General features: G+C 36.9%; 3 protein-coding genes across 9 annotated transcripts; 1 reads left to right on the top strand and 2 right to left on the bottom strand.

Moving 5' to 3' along the window:
• Positions 1 to 297: 297 nt before the first annotated feature.
• On the top strand, positions 298 to 3,218 carry LOC107043320. Its single transcript, XM_015264762.2, has 3 exons — positions 298 to 643; positions 1,290 to 1,448; positions 1,729 to 3,218. The coding sequence occupies exons 1-3, from the start codon at positions 574 to 576 to the stop codon at positions 1,962 to 1,964; spliced, it is 465 nt and encodes a 154-aa protein (XP_015120248.1). The 5' UTR covers positions 298 to 573; the 3' UTR covers positions 1,965 to 3,218.
• Positions 3,150 to 11,586, bottom strand: LOC107043316. Of its 7 annotated transcripts, none has more exons than XM_015264752.1 (5): positions 11,212 to 11,586; positions 7,174 to 7,475; positions 5,770 to 6,321; positions 4,754 to 5,090; positions 3,150 to 4,265 (listed from the first exon to the last, which is right to left on the bottom strand). In XM_015264752.1, exons 2-5 carry the CDS (start codon positions 7,378 to 7,380, stop codon positions 4,141 to 4,143), a joined length of 1,221 nt encoding a protein of 406 aa, XP_015120238.1. In that variant the 5' UTR covers positions 7,381 to 7,475; positions 11,212 to 11,586; the 3' UTR covers positions 3,150 to 4,140. The 7 variants fall into 7 exon arrangements, with proteins under 7 accessions (XP_015120238.1, XP_015120237.1, XP_015120242.1 ...); XM_015264751.1 differs by having other exon boundaries at positions 7,174 to 7,440; XM_015264756.1 differs by having other exon boundaries at positions 7,174 to 7,440; positions 11,339 to 11,586.
• A 623-nt stretch (positions 11,587 to 12,209) lies between these two features.
• On the bottom strand, positions 12,210 to 15,488 carry LOC107043299 (the record flags this gene model as incomplete). The annotated part of the gene is given in 5 exon segments (XM_015264732.1): positions 12,210 to 13,713; positions 14,501 to 14,578; positions 14,669 to 14,862; positions 15,253 to 15,368; positions 15,435 to 15,488. Coding segments are annotated over 5 exon segments (533 nt in total), but the record flags the coding sequence as incomplete, so codon positions are not given.
• Positions 15,489 to 16,300: the final 812 nt, after the last annotated feature.

The following is a 16,300-nucleotide window of genomic DNA, read 5'->3' as shown; positions in this document are numbered from 1 at the left end:
GCATGAGGAAAAAATTCTGTCTTATCCATATCTACAAATTGTTGTCTTTCGGTTTTATTCTCGGTAAATCGAAATTCCATAGTGCAACTATATGATTTTGGATAGTCTCCGTAGGGATTTTTTATCTCGGACATTCGTCTCGCCTGACGTTTTGAATTTTGGCGAACTTGATCCCAACTTCGGAAAAACCTCTTTTTTGCTCAAAATTTATTTTGAAAAATCGTTGGGGTGCGGTCTCCCCCCACTCTCGGTCATCACGTGACTCGAAGTCCATCGAATTCCCCCGAGGATATGAGTAATGGCGACGCAGCATACAAATTACTAGGCGTGGATGATCGATTCTCGTAATTTTCGCATAAGCTTGAAAAACCTGCGGGAAACACCAACGAAACCCAGAAGAAATTACAGCTCTCTTCGACAAAATAATCGAACTAAAATCATCGATGTTGCGGATATAAACGAGAGAATAAAAAAATACCCGCAACAGTTGGTCGAAGGGTACACCGTGCAGTGTTTTGCGGTTAATCATCTTGTTGTTGATATCACTACACGTTAATTAATCAACTAATCAGCATGAGGAACGGTATTGGAAGTACGAAGGGGCTGGTGGCCCTCGTCCTGCTCATTTGCTTCATTGAACAAGGTGAGTGCTGATCATTTCCAATGCCTTTCGAGAAGTTTTGAATGTTCGAAGACGTGCGGGTGGGTTGGGCCTGCGCGTCATTGTTGATGAATGCTTACAGTAATTAGGGAAATTCAATTTTTCAGATTTTTTTAAGAATTTTAATTCGTTGTTGTGGTGGATTTTAACGTAGACACAGCATTTGTTCGATTAAATGAGGTACTGGGCAATGGAGGCCCCTCATTTTTTGACACATCTGATGTTTTGCATTACGATCTTGTCCACAGGAATTGCATTCCCCACGTTGTTATCATGTGAGAATTAATTTGGCAATTTCTGCAAGAAATTCTGTTGAATATTCAATTTTTTCCGGCAATTCTATTGAATTCTGTGCAATTTTACTGATGATTTTATTGAGATATTTGATAGAACAGTCTCTACATTTTTATTTTTCTACAGAAATTCTTGGAGAAATTTTCCCATCATAATTTTCTTTATAAAATTCAAAGGAAACAAATTTTTCTTCCATTTTTTTACCATTTTTGTATAATTTAAAGGGTGATAATGATTTTTACAGTTTTTCAGAAATTAGTCGAGTTTCTAATTGTTTCTATGACGTTGTGAATATTTATTTGGCATTGTTACATTGTTCCACATGTTTTCACAGGTTTCTCGATAAAGTGCTGGGTGTGCAGATCAGATCGAGACCCGAAATGTGCGGATCCCTTCGACAACACCACTGTACCTATTTCAGACTGCAAAGGGAAGACGTTGGACCATTTGCCAGGAATCAAGCCCACCATGTGTAGGAAAATTCGTCAGAAAGGTTCGTCCTCAGGTTTAATGTTTGAAAATTTAAAATAAAAAATCCTGGAATGAGAATAATCTTTCTCACACTTTTGCAATGAATAATTGATATATCAATGCCAAATTAGCACGAAAGATTAAAATAATTGAAAGGACTTGATGATCATGAAGATGAATGGATATTTTTGGAATTTGAATTGCATCTTTTCTGCAACACTCCATTTTCTCCTGTTTAATTTTTTAACAATGAGTTGGTGTTGAATGATGTGATGTGCAATCAGTGGATTTTTTTCCTGCAGTTAATGGAGTCTGGTCGTACTTCAGAAGCTGTGCATTCCTGGGTGAGCCTGGACTCGCTCGTGACGAGAGATTCTGCCTGATGAGGACTGGCTCGTACAATATATTCATGGAGTACTGCACGTGCAACACCAAGGACGGCTGCAACTCTGGCACGACCTTCAGTATTTCGTGGATTACATCATTAGTTACTGGGGTGTTAGTGGTGGGCTACAGCCTCCTCGTCACGACCTTTTAATACTCTCAATGCTGATGGAGTCATCGCCACATCGATCGAATCATGAGCGGGGGAGAGATCAGGGAAGAAATCAAATGGAAAAACAATATTTTTGCCAAGTATTCATTCAATTGAGAGAAGCATTTATTTTTTCAAAATCGTATTCCTCCGATCGAGTAAATTATGACAATTATGACAATGATGTCTCTCGAGAGGATGACTATTTTGCATTTTTCCTAAATTTCTTATTTTCTAGAGGAAAAAATTTGCGAGTAATTTTCCAATTTTGTTAATTATTGAGGGAGTTTTGTCAACGTCATAAAAATATGGTCATCTTCTAGGGCAATATAGTAGTCGTAATTGAAACTTAATGAGAATTGCTTGGGAATGAATCGACTGGAGAAATACGATATTAAAAAATAAATTTTCTCAAGTAAACGGATATTTAGGAGAAATATATTTGTAAATTTTGAACTGCCTTAAAGATGTAGAATGTTCCCTGGAAAAATTGTAGGTGCCTTAACTGAAGGGAAATATCGAGAATCTCATACCGACGTCCATTAGATTAATCTCAATGTTGTATAGAAAATTTAGGATTACGTAACAGGGAGGAAATGATGAGGTGGGGAAACAGCTGGAGTTTTTGAGAAATATCTCGGGATCTGGGAGAGAGGAAATCAAGGGATATTCATCAAAAATTCTGGTTTCATTAGTTTAACGAGAAAATCAGTCAATTTCACTTTTTTAACTTCATCTTTGTTGAATATTTTTCCAAAATATTTAACGAAAAATACTTCCACTGGCAAATGGTAAAATTGAATGAGTCAATTCCACTTGTGAATACGTTTTCGAAGAATATCTTGAGTTGTACAAAAAGTCCCAGAGATTTACCCCAAAAACTAATTAATTCTCCACTACTGAAATGTACTTTTAACGCTGAATCATTCGTTCGAATGAGACTGTCTCCATACCGTCCAAAGTAGCTTAAAATGTAATTATTTCATTTTTATAAAAATTTATATATTTTTTACGTGGACGAAAATCCAGATTTTTAAAATAATTAATTAAACTGACTTAATGAAAGGATTTTTGTGGCATTCATCTTGCGGAGTGGAACAACATGACTAAAAATACTTCAATTTTCTCTGTGAATTTATTTTCCACTCGACAAGTGAATGGCTGAAATGATTTAAAAAACGGAAGAAATACGTGCAAATGATTTTTTACTGTAAAAACATGAGAATAAAAATACATTTGACGAGTAATACTAGTACAGAGTGATGGATCTCTCAATGAAACCTCAATTTTTATTAATTACTGTTAATGGCACTTGGATGTTAATTAAATTTTCATCCTCTTGGTGTGATTTGAGCGAGGAATTTGCCTCCAATTCCAGAAGTGACCCACCCACTCGTGATGCCCCTGTCTGATTCATGGGATCGTCACGTGGGTAATTAAATACGGTCAATCTTAAGTGGCATTAATCAATCTCGAAGTTATTCCACACGCTTAAGAGATATTACATTAGATAAATTATTTCTTTCTTATTCACAACCGAAGTGAGACGATTTTTCAACTAGAAAGAGGGGATGGAGTTTGATGAGTAGAAAACATTACTGAATAATACTATTTCAAAAGAAAAATATCTCAATAAAATTAATTTTGTTCTGTCAGCGATAGTGAAGTCGTTGAATTTTTCACAACTAGTGCAAAACAGTTTTGCTTATTTTGTAAATATTTCCAAAAATAGTGGTTTTATCGAGAAATATGAGAAAACACTTTTTGTAGAAAATTTAATGGGCTACAAAAAAGGTTCTCAGACATTTTTTCCTACACCCACTAGTTCTCGAAATATTTTCAAAATCGACAGCATCATTTTTTTATTGATCACAAAAAAATGTCTCAGTAAATTAATTTTTTTTTAATCAGTGACGTAATTTGGGGATTATTTTACTTTCTAAAACTCTTTTGAATTGAGCGCAAATTTCCAGATGATTTCGTAAATATTTCCAAAATAGCTCGACATTTTTGACTTCTTCACTACTGAATCATCACTGGACTGTATAATCGTGCTTATCAAAGAAATACTGAATATTCTCGGATAAGAGAACCTCAAGGACGGTTGCTTTACGACGTCTATTTACAAACAGTGTTCACGACACCTCAATTCAAGTGTTTAATCGAATTCTTAGTTCAATCACTCAAAGGCCTGCCACTTGGTTATCGCCTGTCCAGGCTTCGACATCGCCTGTTTCCACTGATCACTGTACTGTCCACCCACGTCTGGACCGATGACAAAATGTCCAATAGTTGTTTTTTTTCCTGGAACGAGACAATAAATTTCTTCAATTGAAGAATTCAGATGCAATAGCGAAGTGATGAAAGAGAATGAGTTAATTTTTTTATTGAGTTAAACCAAATGTTCTCATTTTGTATTTGAATATACAAAAAAAAAATTCAGAATCATTATTTTTAAAAAATTATTAATTGCAATAATTCAAAATTGAGAAAGAATGAAGAATTAAAAAAAAATTATGAATAGTCAACGTCATTAAAACAATATTTTGCACGGAATTATCATTTTTTTAAACATTCGGTGTTTATAAATAATTTAATGAATAATAATAATAATAATAATAGTTTATCAATTATTTACAATAAATAATAAATAAATAATGAATAATTATTAATAATCGTTTATTCATTGTTACTAATTAGTAAATTATTATTATTATTATTATAAATAAATCATTAAAATTGTTTAAACTTTTAAACCCAAACACTTGGATATCTTTAAAGATCATCCTTACCCATTTTATTCTTCGATACAAATTTAACAACAAAGCTGACGTCCTTGAGAGCCCCCTCGTAAGGATTATCAGCAATGACTTGGGCCTGATCCTGTGCAAACTTCATGGAGACCGTGGGATTGAACCGATCACTCTTCCAGAAGTGAGTGACCCGTCCTCCCTCCACCACCGACATTTTTATGTACAATTGTCCCTTCATCGACTCCTGCTCGTGCATTGTCTGGAGGGAGCACCTCAGTCGAGACAAACTGAGGACGAGTTTCCCTTCGCTCACGTCCTTCTTGTCGCTTTTCTCTTGGATGAGGATCAGCTCCACTTGTCCCTTCTTATTTTCTCTCTGAGTGGAGGGACGGAAATGCATTGAAATTAATAAATTTGGACGATTGGAGGGGTCCAATTGGCAGGGGAAAATTTTCAAAATTAAAGTCTAGGAATTCCTGTCGGAATTATAGGGGAGCGACATTTAATTGGATTGGAGGGAGAAAATTCAGTGGAATTCCAAATTCAAGATCTATTAATTGAAAATTCTAGGGTATGTTTACGAGAATTTTCGTGATTTCTATAAATTTTCAGGGAATAATCAAACAGAAAATCACAGATTCCATCGATTTTTTTAATTTCAATGACGAAATTCTTTGGAATTTCAGTGGAACTATTTTCAAATTCTATTTTTTACCCAAATTTTATCAGAAAGTAGCTATTGATTTTTCCATACAACTCATTCTATCTATTATTTCTGTAAGAATTCTCGAAGAAGAATTCTCCAAGTTTATTGAAAATTCAACGAAAAAAAAATTGGAAAATTTATACCCAAGAATTTCTCTAGAAAAATCCATATCTTTTGACTATTTTCCATGAAATATCTCTCAACAGAATGTCAGGATAAAATGGCATAATCTAATAGAATTTTTGAAAGAAAAAAAATAGGAAATTCATGTAAATTTAATTCAAATTCGTATAAATTCAAACAATTTGTTTTCATACGTGATTAAAAATACTAGAAAAATCACAATTACCCTGTCTTCAGCTCCCGAGATTCCGCTGGCAATAGGTCTCAATGGTTTCCAGAGTTCTCCAGTGGACACATCATTGGGGTGTTTAGGCCTGGCTGGTTTGGTGCCAAAATTCTTGGGGTCCAGAGGAATCGTAGTGGCCCCCACAGTCCTCCTCTGGTCTATCCTCCTCCTCTCCGGAGCTGCCTTCTCCTCCTTGTCCTGGCTCTTGTTGAAGAATTGGCTCAGCAATTTATTGGACTTGGCCTCCTGGGAACCGGATGCCCCCGAAGTTGAGCCATCCTTCTTCCTCAAGTCCTTGTCCTGACTCTTCTTCGCATTCTCCTTGTCCGCCTCCTTCTTCTCAGACGCCAACAGGGGCTTGTCCTCTAGAATGGCGTAGAGAGTCGCTATTATCAGCTTCGATCCGTCGATCTGTTCCTCGGTGACTTTTGATTTTCCAAATCGAACTTTCGTCTCTTTGCGGAGGGGAAACACAAATTCCTCGTTCCACTGGGGCCATGATTCATTCTTCGTCGTGGTCTCGAATTTATCTTTTCCAGGGAAGAGTTTTATCTTTGGAGAAATTGAGGAAAGCGATGGTAGAGGAAAGTTATTGAGAACAAGTAAAATCGTCGATCGAATAATTTTATTTTAAAAAACGAATGAATCCGCTAGGAAATTCTGTAGAATTTTATTTGGAAATTCTGTATAGTATTGTATTGAGATATTTTCTGTAGAAATTCGTCGACTCAAGTTTTATATTTTTTTAGGTGGAAATAGAGTGAAAAAAATCAGGGAATTTGTATCGACGAATCCCTATATGAAATGTTGCAACAGAAAATGTTTTATACAGAAAATTGTCTATGAAATTCCCCAGCTCAAATTTTTAAGTTTTCGTTCTGTTTTTTTTTTTAACGAGAAGCGAAAAGAATAGAACAAAAAAAGAAAAAATTATGTCGAGGAATGTCCATAGAATATATTTCAGTAAAAAAAAAACAGAAAATTTTATTAGACATTTTCTATCAATAAAAAAAAAAAGAAAACTAAAAGAATTTTAGCCAGAGGAGAAAAGAATAGAACGAAAAAAAAATTGTATCGAGGAATTTCTATAGAAAATGTTTTAGTAGAAAAAAAAACTAGAAAATTCAATTCGACATTTTCTATCAATAAAAAAAAATAAAAGAATTGTAACGAGAGGAGAAAAGAATAGAACAAAAAAAATTGTATCGAGGAATTTCTACAAAAAATATTTCAGTAAAAAAAACTATAGAAAATTCAATTCGACATTTTCTATGAATAAAAAAAATTAAAGAAAAAATAATTTTAAAAAACCTGGAGAAAGCTAAAAGAATTTCCAACCGAAGTTCACCAGAACTCTTCCCCAAAATGAATTCCCCGTGAATTTGGCCTGCACCTCATTCTCACCCTGACAATGTAACTGTTGACCCTGGTGAAGCCAAAGTTCTGCGGCAAGTGTCTGGCCCCAACAACGGTGACCCTGAGCTCCTTATCACCGGGCGAATGTACAATTTTAATTCCGATCTCCGGCTCGAGATTGGCCGTCCGGTCCATGGGAGCCGCCACACTCTTCAAGCCATTGTCAAGGAAACTCTTGATCCTGGCAATAGCCATCGTGTCCCAGGTCGCTACAACTGCGAGTTCCTCTTATCGTGATGTCAATGCTTATCTCCGCTGACAAACAAGCGTGACATCAGACGCGATTTTCCCTGTGGGAAGCGGGTCGAGAAGAGAAATGGAGGGGGAAGAGACAAGAAGAGGAGTCGAGAGAGGGGGAAAATGGCGGTTTCACGTGCGTCAGACAACAACAGACGCCGGGTGGAGGTTTAAACGACGAAATTACGCGAAAAGTGGTGAGTGAAGTGGTGAGAAATATTGGGGGCCAGTGAGCAATGAGTTTTTTCACGAGAACATCAAAAATCCGTTAGAATCTGAGCGTTTTGGGGGGCGAGGGGTCGATTTCAAGGTTAGAGGCCTTCGACTCAGTGTTAAAACGTCAATTTCGATAATTAATTGTCGAAAAACAGTTGAGTGAAGTGTGATAAAGTGTTGTGGGTCGATGGAGAATGAATTTGCGTGGGTTAATGTGAAAAAATCGCGGGATTTCGATCGTTTTGGCGAGGCAGGGAGGGGGTTCAAGGTCAGAGGGTGAAGTAGGCAATAAGAGGAGTCGAGAGAGGGGGAAAATGGCGGTTTCACGTGCGCCAGACAACAACAGACGCCGGGTGGACGTTTAAACGACGAAATTACGCGAAAAGTGGTGAGTGAAATGGCGAGAAATATTGGGGGTCAGTGAGCAATGAGTTTTTTCACGAGAACATCAAAAATCCGTTAGAATCTGAGCGTTTTGGGGGGCGAGGGGTCGATTTCAAGGTTAGAGGCCTTCGACTCAGTGTTAAAACGTCAATTTCGATAATTAATTGTCGAAAAACAGTTGAGTGCAGTGTGATAAAGTGTTGTGGGTCGATGGAGAATGAATTTGCGTGGGTTAATGTGAAAAAATCGCGGGATTTCGATCGTTTTGGCGAGGGAGGGAGGGGGTTCAAGGTCAGAGGGTGAAGTAGGCAATAAGAGGAGTCGAGAGAGGGGGAAAATGGCGGTTTCACGTGCGTCAGACAACAACAGACGCCGGGTGGAGGTTTAAACGACGAAATTACGGGAAAAGTGGTGAGTGAAATGGTGAGAAATATTGGGGGTCAGTGAGCAATGAGTTTTTTCACGAGAACATCAAAAATCCGTTAGAATCTGAGCGTTTTGGGGGGCGAGGGGTCGATTTCAAGGTTAGAGGCCTTCGACCCAGTGTTAAAACGTCAATTTCGATAATTAATTGTCGAAAAACAGTTGAGTGCAGTGTGATAAAGTGTTGTGGGTCGATGGAGAATGAATTTGCGTGGGTTAATGTGAAAAAATCGCGGGATTTCGATCGTTTTGGCGAGGGAGGGAGGGGGTTCAAGGTCAGAGGGTGAAGTAGGCAATAAGAGGAGTCGAGAGAGGGGGAAAATGGCGGTTTCACGTGCGTCAGACAACAACAGACGCCGGGTGGAGGTTTAAACGACGAAATTACGGGAAAAGTGGTGAGTGAAGTGCTGAGAAATATTGGGGGTCAGTGAGCAATGAGTTTTTTCACGAAAACATCAAAAATCCGTTGGAATCTGAGCGTTTTGGGGGGCGAGGGGGAAGGTTAGAGGCCTTCGACCCAGTGTTAAAACGTCAATTTCAATAATTAATTGTCGAAAAACAGTTGAGTGAAGTGTGATAAAGTGTTGTGGGTCGATGGAGAATGAATTTGCGTGGGTTAATGTGAAAAAATCGCGGGATTTCGATTGTTTTAGCGAGGGAGGGTGGGGGTTCAAGGTCAGAGGGTGAAGTAGGCAATAAGAGGAGTCGAGAGAGGGGGAAAATGGCGGTTTCACGTGCGCCAGACAACAACAGACGCCGGGTGGACGTTTAAACGACGAAATTACGCGAAAAGTGGTGAGTGAAGTGCTGAGAAATATTGGGGGTCAGTGAGCAATGAGTTTTTTCACGAGAACATCAAAAATCCGTTAGAATCTGAGCGTTTTGGGGGGCGAGGGGTCGATTTCAAGGTTAGAGGCCTTCGACTGAGTGTTAAAGCGTCAATTTCGATAATTAATTGTCGAAAAACAGTTGAGTGAAGTGTGATAAAGTGTTGTGGGTCGATGGAGAATGAATTTGCGTGGGTTAATGTGAAAAAATCGCGGGATTTCGATCGTTTGGGCGAGGGTGGAGGGGGTTCAAGGTCAGAGGGATTGACCCCAGTGTTGACCCGGTGATTTCGATGATTAATTTTTCATTATTGAGTCCGGAGTAATTAATTTATGAATTTAATTAATTAACCCGGGGGTCAGAGTGTTTTTGAAGTGTCTGTGCTAATTTTTTTCATCGATTTTTCGAGTGTTTTGGCGTTTCGCAGAGCTTGCTGATGAAGAGGATGCGGCAGAACAACTGGATTTGGGTGTTATTTCAAGGTAAAGAGCTAAAAAATACCTCCGAAAATGTATTTATATACTTTTTGGATAATTTTAGTCATTCCGAGGATTTTTCAGGAATTTTAATGAGAATTTTGTGGTAGAAAATCAATTGAAATTGTTGTGAGGGCTCTTGGAGGGGAGAATTGCGTCTCAAAACGCCGGTGTAAATAATAATACCGCGGCGTTCCACTCCCTGACTTCAATGAACAACCGCGCGAGTGTAATTATCTCGAAAAAAAATTCTCTCAGACTGATAGTGAATGAACAGACGAGGAAAGAATTCAGGGACGAGGTGGCGAAAATAAAAATTCGGAGATAACGTTTGGCTCAGGACGGGATTAATAATGTCAAGAATTTTTTAGTAGCTTGGGATTCTTTGCCGTAAGGCCACTAGTTTTTTAATGAAACAGGTTTTTAGATTATTTTGCAGAGGGGTTTAAAGAAATGTTGACGGATATTTATTGTGGAAGATTTAATTGGAAAATTTAACTCAAAAATTTCTAAATTAAAAAACCTATAACGAATCATTTAGGAAATTCTATTAATTCTTCTGATTTTATTGAAAAGATCCGCAGTTTTATTTCTTTTTTTTTATGTCGACATGAATTAAGAGAAAAAAATTGTTTTTATTCTTCTCTCATGAAAACAAGTGAATGAACTGGATAAAACTCCAGTTAAGACAACTCTACACAAGTACGACTGTAATGTTTCAGTAATTTAATCGATGGGAAATTTCTCATTGCCCTTAGGGGATCTGAGGGTATAATAAAACGCATTCTATTTAAGAAAAAAGAACAAAAAACAATAAAAAATTTAGAAAAATTGAGTCGAGGGATTTCTGCAAAGAACATCTCAATGAAATTAATTGTATACAAAAATCAAATTCTTTCTATTGAACATTTGGAATAAAAAAATGCGGAATTTTTTAATAGAGTCAGCGAAAAATTCATAATTATCACCAGAAATTCAATAAAATTTCCTAGCGAATGCGCTAGATAATTCTGTTGGATTTCTATTGAACTTTCTATCAGTTTTGTTTGATTTTCTTGATTTAAAGGAAATTCCATAGAAAATATCTCAATGGAATTGTCTAACGACAATTCTAATAATTTGACTATTGAAATTGATGATTACTTCAATAATTAAAATTCAAAAGTGACATCAACTAATTGACAACTTAACAATTCAACTGCTATAAAAAATGTCTGAATATTTTATAAATCCTACGACGAAATGAAATTCTATTACACATTTTCTATCAGTAAAAAAAAATAAAAGAAAACAAAGAATTTTCAATAGAAGTCGCGCATTCGCTAGGAAATTTTATCGAAGTTCTACTGAAAATTATTAGTTATTATTAGAAAATTATTGGAATTGTCAACGAATTCGCAGGATTTTTCCTGTTGAATTCTTTCGTTCAGCTTCCCGTTAAACCCATTGACCCACTAATTACCCTCTAATGGCAGTTGTCCAACGACTCCGTCCCTCGGTCGCCGCGATCCCCACAAAAATCCCCGTTAAATAATAAATCCACTCGGCTCCACTGTCACAGAATAGATCGATAGATTGATCGCACTTACGTACCGTCCAGGTATGCCCCTGAATTACGGAATAAACTGGTTTACCTCGCGGTTAAATCACTACTCAACACCTGAGAACACTCGGCAACATTATTTGCACTCTGTTGTCACCTCCCAGACTAGGGGAGAGCGAAACAATCGCCCGTAGAACTAATTATCGAATTAATCGGGTGATAAAATTGTCGAGAAATTAAATGACAGCCGAGTTATGAATGTCGTTTGAGGCACTCGGCTGGTATGCCAGTTCAGGCGTGGGTTCCCTTTATAAGAAGTCCGTTGGACTTGTGGAGGGGGCCAATATGAGCACTTGCTCGCTACTTATGTGCATGAATGTAAGTCTCTTCGAATAAATCGCCCTCGGGAGTCGCAGCTCCACCTTCCAATTTTTTTCTATTCATTTCCGATAAATCTCCCATATTTTCCGTCGTTTATGCGCACGAAAAACCCCTGGAGATCATTTTTTAACCGCCAAATTGGATTTTTAAGGGGCTTTCTGATGGGTTCACCCCGGTTTTCGGTGAATATCTCGGAATCTAAAGGAGATAGGAAATTTTCTGTCAGGACCTTTTTTGTAGCGCTCATTTAGGGCTAGAGAAAAGGTTCTTACGAAAATTTCGATATCTCCCTCCGATTCGGAGATATCCCTCGAACACTTGGGGAGGGCCGACTTGAACCGTTTTACCGCTTCGCTACTGAGTTTGAAGACTCCAGCTGCATGTATCTCTCTGTTGGAGTAACACCCGTGTAACTGAAAATACAAGGTCGTGGGGATGGGAGAGGAAGGTGGGATGCCCGGAGTGAACTGTGATTTCAGGGCCGTAGCGATATCAGTGTTACGATTATTTGTTTTGATTTTTTTTGAGAAGTTTTTTATTTATGTTGAGATACTTAAAGTAATACATGCAAAGTCTGAGGAGACATGAATTTAAAATGCCCGGAAAAAATTTACCTAGCGAATTCACTTGATCATTGTTTTGTTAAACAATAGCATAAAATTTTTAATTATTTTTTTTCTTTTTATTATTTTTTTAGATTTTTTTCTGTATCTTAATCTTCTCTCTAATCCTGAAAAATTTATTTTCTCGTAAGACTGCGTTATTTTACCACTTCTGAATCAATTATGAAATTATGAATTGCGAATATTAATTAAAACCGAAATGTTTTTATTTATGTGAACTTCTGGTCAGAATTTATTTCAAATTTTCATCTCAAAAATTTGAGTTATGGTTGTACTACTTTGATGAATCCCATGAGGTCAAAGATATCCTACAAAATTTAATGATTAAATATTTTCAATGAAAATTTTTAAATTAAAATTCTTAAACCAGTTTTAATTTAAAAAATTTTAATTGAAACGAAAAGCATTTGGATTTTACGAAATATCTCATAAACTAATAGGTTTATCGAAAAATGTCACAAGATGTGATTTAAAGCCCATAAAATTCTCCCCAAATAAGGTTTTCTGGCTTTTTTCGATAAACTCGTTAGTTTAGGAGTTATTTTCGAAACAAACTCACTAAAATTTCTGGACTTTTACCCGTGTCTTCTTCTCTCTTCTCCGGAAGCAGATTAAACGCTAAAAATACAATTTAATTAGTTTATCTGCGCAGAATAGTCTGTGTCCTCCATTTTCGATGCAGCGACACCCAGGAATGCAAGACTGCCCTCGAGTGATGCATTCTTGTACGAGGATTACATTCATAAACGCTGATTCGCAATTTGTATCGATTTTAATAACTGCGCCGATTTTCTTCGCATCGAACGCGAATAAGTTATCGAAATTTATTTTAAGAGACACTTTAATTTAATTTAATTTAATTTTTTATTTTTAATACACTTTTAATTTAATTTTCAATTTTCAACGGAATTTATTGCAAGAAAAATACAAAAATTAATTTTCCCACAATCGCTTATTCAATTTGCATTCTCTGATTTCATTATTCGGCAGGGAATACAGCAGAATGAATAAATAAATTTGACGTAAAGACCAGTAAAATTTGTGCTAGAAGGTTTGCATAAAAATTAAAAAATTGAAATTTAGTTGAAATAAAAATAAATCAAGTTGAATTCTAGATTAATTTTTGTTCATTCTCCAAAAAGAAATTCTAAATTGAAGTGACGTTGAATTAAATTGAAGTATCCTTCATTAATAGTTGCGTTACTTCACTGCTGAATTATATTAGACATTTTTTTTTGGCTTTAACGATGAATCCCCGGAAGTCCGACATAAATGAGCAGATTCCAGCGGATTTCCGCTTCAATCTGTAGTCAGGTATTTATGGTATCACAGTCTGGCAACTTTTATTTCCTCAACAGTGTCGTTGAACGCCACTGATCGTCTCGGGACGCCGTTTGAACTCGGATCACTATCCATTCTGCAAAATAATTATCGAGTGATTATCACAATCATTGGATTAAGTTTGGAGATGACATGATAATAAATCATCTCCAATTGGAGGTAATTTATGATAATTCTTGTTGCTGCAACTGGGGAAAACGCAAGGACAGGGGTCCAACCTTACTGATGATTATTTTTAATGCGCGAAGAGTTGAAGATAACTGTCAGTGATCGCACGTGATGATATGCAAGGATTCATGGCTTCTGGCCTTCGGTTTGTGACTTGGATTGAGTAACTTGGAGATTAAAACCACGTGGGGATTGATTAATCTTGATTCGTCGATACTAGGAATGATTAGAATTGCCGAAATATTTTTTTTTACCGAAACATTTTTTTTCACTCTTGAATGATGACTTTCATCATTTAGATGACTTTCATCATTTTCGAAATGTCTTGGAAAATTGTCTACGAAAGCATCAGAGACGGATCTGTCAGCATGATCGTGAGACGTCATTTGTGAAAATTTTCTTAAATTATTTACCAATGTTCTTCAAAATGCTCCAGAGAAAAACTTGTATCATCAAAGAAATGAAGATTTTCTCAACGTTTTCGGGGAGAAACTAAGAATCTAAGGGAGATAGCGAAATTTTCGTAATGACCTTTTTTGTAGAGCGAGTCCAGAGCTACAAAAAAGGTCCTGACAAGAATCTTGCCATCTCCCTTAGATTACGAGTTATTGACTGAAAACTAGCCGAATGCCTTTACCAGTTCTCAAACATCTCTACAAAAAATAGAAAAATTCGTTTTGAAGTTCAGGAGCTACCTTTCGACTTCCCTCATCTCTCCTCGTGCCTCAGCAGCTCCATTGATCTTCTCCACTGGTTTAGCTGCTCTCCCTCGTCTGTTGAACGAACGCATTCAGTTATCATTGATATTCCTAGCAGAGAATGATGATCGATGGATAAACGATCTGAATTCTTGAGTTGTTTACCTCCTCAGGAGAACAATGCAGGCGACGAGAGCAGCTGACACGATGGCTAATAAAACAGCAAGTGTGATTATGACAGCAGTTGAATCTGGGCTGCTGTCCTCTTTTGGAGGGACTGCCTCAGGGATCTCGTTCGATTGTCTTCCTGGGAGAGTCAGGTGAATGACTGTGCTCGCTGCAGCTCCTACTTTCTTTGCCTGTGCCAGTCATAAATACTTTGGATCTTTCTACTCTCTAAAGGTCGATAATCTCCTCATCTTTTTCATTATAGGGGAGGGCGGGGTAAAATGGACACTACTTTTTTTAAAATTATTATTAATTCGGAAACAAATTCAGTGACGAAGTGGTAAAAGGAGATAAGTCAGTTTTGACTATTGACCAGTTATCAATCAATACCTCGGAATGTAAGGGAGATAGCGAAACAACGATGGTGAAATAATTTAATAATTTATAATTAGTTCTTTGCATTGAAAAAAAAATTAAATTTCATCAACATTTCAGCCCGTCATTGATAGTTGAAAAAAGTCAAAAGTGTTCATTTCACCCCAACTTCCCCTGATAATTATAACAGAATTATTTTCACTCACTGTCAGGATCAACGCAACAAAAGATTCCTGGAAAAATGAGGCGGGGGGTTTCACTAGAGTAATCTCTATTTTTTCAAAGTTTTGAGAGGCGTTTAGCTTGAAGTTATCGACGTACTCTGGAAAATAAATTAGAAGGATGGAATTTTGTTCATGTTTTTTTATTTCTAGTGGGTTTAACTCACTCTTAGATATGTCTTCGATTGTCCACTCGGTTATGCCGTTTGTACCACCGCCCAAGAATATTATGTCTCCTTCGGTGAACTTTGGGGTGAACCCGTCTGCCTGCAGTAGAACAGAAATATAATAGCTGTGTGAACTTGGAGTCGAAGTTTGATAAATCGACTGTCTTTCTTATCGTATCGATTGTACTCAGTGAGTACCTGAATGTACTACATTCATTTTCATTTGTACCCCGCACCCCTAGACGTAAGAGGTGCGGGAAAAATCGTGCAGCGTCGGAAATGAAGGTACGGAAAAAAATTTCATGGGCAAGGATTCAGCATGGATAGTACTTGTATGTACTATATTTTTCCATTTCATTTATCAACCCCTTCAATACTTTACCCGCTTCTAAAATCTTAAATGTATGAAGGACGTCAGGAAAACATACAGATAGCTTCTAAATCGTTAGTACTCGTTTGCACCAACGAAAATTATTCATTATTATTATTATTATTATTATTATTATTATTATCAAATCACCTGATTCCATTTTTATCAACCGTAAAATCATCGTAATGGATTCCATATGTAGTTCGTGAAGTTTTGATGTGGGTACGTCTGATCTTCGGTACTTCCACTCCCATCGCAGTACAAACGGAACAATTTACTGTACATGATAATGAGACCAAGTACAAACCATTCAGAGCTTCAAAAACAGTCGTGGATTATTCAGAAAAATGCTACAAACGTTTTTCTGAATTTTATTGGTGTTTAGTGACGAGTAGGTGTTGGTACAAATGTCCAAAAGTACGACAACATTTTTTGGCGATTCCGTTATCGCGATTATCTCGGAAACTATGAGAGATAGAGTCTTAAAACCTATTCC

Source organism: Diachasma alloeum, unplaced genomic scaffold (assembly GCF_001412515.2).
Source record: "Diachasma alloeum isolate Michigan unplaced genomic scaffold, Dall2.0 Dall_scaffold_00558, whole genome shotgun sequence".
NCBI classification, from domain to species: domain Eukaryota; kingdom Metazoa; phylum Arthropoda; class Insecta; order Hymenoptera; family Braconidae; genus Diachasma; species Diachasma alloeum.
This window is presented reverse-complemented; position numbering and strand designations above follow the sequence as displayed.